This window comes from Colobus angolensis, unplaced genomic scaffold (assembly GCF_000951035.1).
Source record: "Colobus angolensis palliatus isolate OR3802 unplaced genomic scaffold, Cang.pa_1.0 Scaffold87, whole genome shotgun sequence".
Lineage (NCBI taxonomy): Eukaryota > Metazoa > Chordata > Mammalia > Primates > Cercopithecidae > Colobus > Colobus angolensis.
In genome coordinates this window covers 1,845,934-1,851,384 of record NW_012122598.1, presented here as the reverse complement: position 1 = coordinate 1,851,384, position 5,451 = coordinate 1,845,934, and the positions used below count along the sequence as shown (strand labels likewise).

The window sequence follows — 5,451 nt, the reverse complement described above, 5'->3', positions numbered from 1 at the left end:
GAATGGCGGGAACCCGGGAGGCGGAGCTTGCAGTGAGCTGAGATCCGGCCACTGCACTCCAGCCTGGGCGACAGAGCGAGACTCCGTCTCAAAAAAACAAAAAAAGAAATACCTTCAGGCTCAACCCTCCAAACTCATTCATATATTCATTCAACAAATAATTATGAACTATATGTCAGACACTATGCTAGAGGCCAGAAAAAACACAATCCCTGCCTTTACAGATTTTATAGACTAGCAGGGGAGACAGAAATGGATCAAGTAAACACAAGTGTCAAATGTCAAGTGTGCTAAGTGCTAGAAGAGAGGGCCACTGAACTATAAGAATAATAAGATGTGACTTGAAGGGGAGAGCAATGAGCAAGAAGAAGAGGAAAAGGTAGGCAGAGGCCAGCCACACCAGGCCCTATGGGCCTGCTAAAGATTTAGGACTTTTTAAGCTTTCATACCATTTCCCATCTGCTTCCTGCTAGGCATTACACTACCCACTTTTTTTTTTTTTTGACAGAGTCTCATTGTGTTGCCCAGGTTAGAATGCAGTGGCATGATCTCAGCTCACTACAGCCTCCGCCTCCTGGGTTCAAGCAATTCTGCCTCAGCCACCTGAGTAGCTGGGATTACAGGCATGCCGCCACTACTTACTCCTGGCTAATTTTTGTATTTTTAGTAGATATGGGATTTCACCATGTTGGCCAGGCTGGTCTCAAACTCCTGACCTCAAGTGATCCACCTGCCTCGGCCTCCCAAAGTGCTGGGATTACAGGTGTGAGCCACCCTGCCTGGCCATGCTACATACTTTAAACATTTCCAAATATACCCTTCGCAAACACATTATGAGGTAGGAATGATTATCCACATGGGGCTCAGAAAAGGAAAGTCATTTGCCCAGAATCTATGTGACTCTAGAGCTGGCTCCTCATCATCATGTCTGTTGCCTCCTGGTGGGGTAACCCTCCACCAGGACTGTGTGTGTCTCTGTCCACGTAGAAGAGCTCCCCACAACTCACTTTGCCCTATTGTAAGTAGTTCAACCTCCACCACCTGTTTCAGTGCCCAAATGCAGTGGCTCTTCCCTGAACTTTTTCAGCCCCTACAGCTTCTGCACCTCTGAAATCTTGAATGATGGAAAATCCCCTCTTTGACCACATACCTCCTGTCCTAGCTCAAAAACCACTGTTTTTTTTGTTTGTTTGTTTAAATTTCTCTGACTTCTCCAGGCAGTGTTAGTCATTCTTGCTTTATGCCCCTTGGCACTCGGTTAATTTTCCCATCTTGGGGTTTACTGCATTCTTTCTCTCTTACCTTCTCATCTGAGCCATCTTGGTGCCTGCACACAGCTCATGGCCACTGAAGGTGCTCGATGACGCTTGTCGAATGAGGGGTTCTATTGCTCCCTTCCCTCCAATTCCCACTTGCCCTTCACCTGCTACTCTGTTATCTGCTGGCTCTGCCTGTCTATGTGTACACATGCCTGACACCTCAGACAAGGTGGCTCATGAGGGATGCCCCTGACTAGCTTACCCTGCCTCCTCTGTTACTGTCTTTGCCCCACCTTTTCTGAGTCAGTATAAGGTAGTGGTTATTAGTAAGTGATCTTGAGTCAGACTGCTTGGATTCAAGCTCCACTCCTGCCTCACCGACTGACTTCAAGCGAGTTTCCTTAGTTCTCTAACGAAAAGCTCATTTGTTAAATGGTGTGACAGGAGCACCTACCTCCTGGGGTTGTCACAAGGATTACAGGAGGCCACATCCACTGGGCCTGGACCACAGTAAGTGCCTAGTAACCTTGATCTCGAGTTACTATTTTTCATGTCAATTGATGCACAGTCTTACTCCTTCTACCTATTGTCTTGGCCAGCATCCGTTGGTGTGTCTGTCTGCTGGGGAGATGCAGGGAGAAGACTGTCAATTGATCTCTGCTCCCTGGGATGGATCAGCCACCTCCAGCTTTGTGTACCATCCTTTTCTCTCTGTTTTTTCCCAGGGCTCCCTGTACCACTACTTGACCCAGCACACCAGTGACTGGGGGAGTTCCCTGCGGATGGCACTGTCCCTGGCCCAGGGCCTGGCATTTCTCCATGAGGAGCGCTGGCAGAATGGTGGGTGAGCTGGGCATAGGAAGTCAAGGCAGCCACATTGCTATGTTTCTGATTCTCCCTTAGTTTGGAGGGGAAGGATTGGGTCAAAAGGGGGAGGAAGAGCCGGGCGCGGTGGCTCACGCCTTTAATCCCAACACTTTGGGAGGCCGAGGCGGGCGGATCACGAGGTCGGGAGATCGAGGCCATCCTGGCTAACATGGTGAAACCCCGTCTCTATTAAAAATACAAAATATTAGCCAGGCGTGGTGACACGTGCCTGTAGTCTCAGCTACTCGGGAGGCTGAGGCAGGAGAATCGCTTGAACCCGGGAGGCGGAGGTTGCAGTGAGCCGAGACTGCGACATTGCACTCCAGCCTGAGCAACAGAGCGAGATGCCGACTCAAAAAAAAAAAAAGAGGGAGGAAGAACATCCATGTTCCTTCGACCTTGGATTCCCCCACAGGCCAATATAAACCAGGTATTGCCCACCGAGATCTGAGCAGCCAGAATGTGCTCATTCGGGAAGATGGATCGTGTGCCATTGGAGACCTGGGCCTTGCCTTGGTGCTCCCTGGCCTCACTCAGCCCCCTGCCTGGACCCCTACTCAACCACAAGGCCCAGCTGCCATCATGGAAGTGAGTTCTCTGGCTAACTGGTGAGGCCCAGGATGATGGTGGTGCTGCTGATGGCAATGAAGCCATTGTGTGTCAACAGTTGTAGCAATACCTATAGCATTTGGGACATTGCTGAGTCTGTGGTTGGGGGGATATTGCATGGACCATTGCTGCAGTGAGGGTTGCCACAGAGATGATTCTTGGCCCTTCGTGCCTTGCTCTCCAGGCTGGCACCCAGAGGTACATGGCACCAGAGCTCTTGGACAAGACTCTGGACCTACAGGATTGGGGCATGGCCCTCCGACGAGCTGATATTTACTCTTTGGCTCTGCTCCTGTGGGAGATACTGAGCCGCTGCCCAGATTTGAGGCCTGGTAAGGATAAGTGGTACAGTCCCTTCCCCTGGGCTCCCCCCTACCCATTCTAGGTTCACCCCAACCTGACCTGGTCCTGAGAAAGCTCTGCTCTTCCCTGTCTTGCCTTTTCTACATGGTAGGCACCCCTAGGAGTAACTGACACCCAGCCCCTCTACCTCCCTCCAGACAGCAGTCCACCACCCTTCCAACTGGCCTATGAGGCAGAACTGGGCAATACCCCTACCTCTGATGAGCTATGGGCCTTGGCAGTGCAGGAGAGGAGGCGTCCCTACATCCCATCCACCTGGCGCTGCTTTGCTACAGTAAGAGGCCTAGGCTGTTGGGCTGGGAACCTGGAGAGTGGGGGCTGGGCATGGGCTTCAAGGACATCTCTGCAAGGGCATCTGTCTACTCCTATCTCCTCTCATCTCCCATCACTCCTTGGTTCATGCTCAGTTGGAACTGGGCAAGCCTGCTCTCTCCCTCAGTTCATCCTCTTCCACCCTAAGTCTCACACAGTCCATTCCATCTACCTGAGACACACACCTTCCTCCTGCTCAGCCTTGCCCAGCCTGTCTCTCCTCTCTACCATCAGTTAGCCCTGTTCCTCAGTCCCCTTCTCCAGGATGCCCTCCTTGGCTTTGCTCTTGTTCTGAGTTCTGCCCCGTCTGCTCTCCCAATACAGTAAAGCCCAAAACTCAGTTCAGTAAGTCCCCATTCTGTCATACATTGATGATGTTTCTGCTGTGACTCAATAAAAGGCAGTTCTGGGTATAAAGGGTGAAAGCAGTGGCCTCACAGTGAAAGTTCAGGGCTTTGCACAAACACTTTTTTTTTTTTTTGAGACGGAGTTTCGCACTGTTGCCCAGGCTGGAGTGCAGTGGTCCGATCTTGGCTCACTGCAAGCTCTGCCTCCTGGGTTCACGCCATTCTCCTACCTCAACCTCCCAAGTAGCTGGGACTATAGGTGCCCGCCAACGTGCCCGGCTAATTTTTTGTATTTTTAGTAGAGACGGGGTCTCACCATGTTAGCCAGGATGGTCTCGATCTCCTGACCTCGTGATCCGCCTGTCTCACCCTCCCAAAGTGCTGGGATTATAGGCGTGAGCCACCGCGCCTAGCCACAAATACTTTTTTAACAGAGTGTCCCTTCTGCTACCTGATCTGAAATTTCCACGGCACCAGTGTTAAGTTAGCTAACGGAAACTGGGCATTACTTGCAGAAGACTCTGGCTCTCTGAGAGGAAAGAGAGTAATTTCCCATTAGCATATTAAGCTGTCAACCTATATTAGCTCCTCAGAGGAAATAGTGGGCTATACAGAAGGCCCCCACAGAGCCTGTTTCATAGGGAACAAGATTCAGAAGGCTGGAATTCAGCAAGAGGGAGAGGAGGGAGGCTCCAGGAAAGATCAGAAGTGGGTGTTGAAAGCAGGAGAGTGATGGACACTGAAGATGCCTTTTAACCCTGGGGCCCACTCAAGATCCTAGAGTCAACCCTCCCTCCCTGTCATTCCTCCCAGGACCCTGATGGGCTGGGGGAGCTCCTAGAAGACTGTTGGGATGCAGACCCAGAAGCACGGCTGACGGCTGAGTGTGTACAGCAGCGCCTGGCTGCCTTGGCCCATCCTCAGGAGAGCCACCCCTTTCCAGAGAGCTGTCCACGTGGCTGCACACCTCTCTGCCCAGAAGACTGTACTTCAACTCCTGCCCCTACCATCCTGCCCTGTAGGCCTCAGCGGAGTGCCTGCCACTTCAGTGTTCAGCAAGGCCCTTGTTCCAGGAATCCTCAGCCTGCCTGTACCCTTTCTCCTGTGTAAATATGCAGTTTATGTGTAATCAATGTACATGCCAACATAAACATGGCAATTGCATAGCTGTCTTGTCTGCCTCATCACTGCCTTTCCCACCTGCCGAATCCTTGGATTCTTCTGCGGGCATCCAGTCCACAGCAGTTCTGACCAGTGACTTGGGGTAGGTGTGCAGGAAACAGAATAAAGTCAGCTTTCCTGACGCATATCCTTGGGCCTTCCTCTATTCCTGTAATCCAGGGACCCTCTTGTCTCTCTTCTCTTCCACTAACATTTATTTTTATTTATTTATCTGGTTTTTTTTTTGGAGACAGAGTCTCTGTCCAGGCTGGAGTGCAATGACACAATCACGGCTCACTGCGGCCTTGTCCTCCCTGGGCTCTTGTGATCCTCCTACCCCAGCCTCCTGAATAGGTGGGACCACAGGCATGGACCACCATACCCAGCTATTTTTTCTTTTTTGAGACAGAGTCGCACTCTGTCACCCAGGGCGGAGTGCAGTGGCACAGTCTCCGCTCACCGCAAGCTCTGCCTCCCGGGTTCATGCCATTCTCCTGCCTCAGCCTCCCGAGTAGCTGGGACTACAGGCACCC

General features: G+C 51.5%; 1 protein-coding gene across 3 annotated transcripts in view; it reads left to right on the top strand.

Annotated features, from left to right (window-relative positions):
• Positions 1-5,058, top strand: part of AMHR2 (anti-Mullerian hormone receptor, type II) — an 8,495-nt gene extending 3,437 nt beyond the window's left edge. The window contains exons 7-11 of one of the 3 annotated variants that reach the window (XM_011930514.1): positions 1,985-2,099; positions 2,542-2,714; positions 2,920-3,067; positions 3,236-3,372; positions 4,571-5,058. In XM_011930514.1, coding sequence (XP_011785904.1) covers positions 1,985-2,099; positions 2,542-2,714; positions 2,920-3,067; positions 3,236-3,372; positions 4,571-4,867 — 870 coding nt within the window. In that variant the 3' untranslated portion in view covers positions 4,868-5,058. The remainder of the gene's footprint in view (positions 1-1,984; positions 2,100-2,541; positions 2,715-2,919; positions 3,068-3,235; positions 3,373-4,570) is intronic. The other 2 variants (XM_011930515.1, XM_011930516.1) reach the window with 2 other exon arrangements.
• The last annotated feature ends 393 nt before the right edge of the window (positions 5,059-5,451 follow it).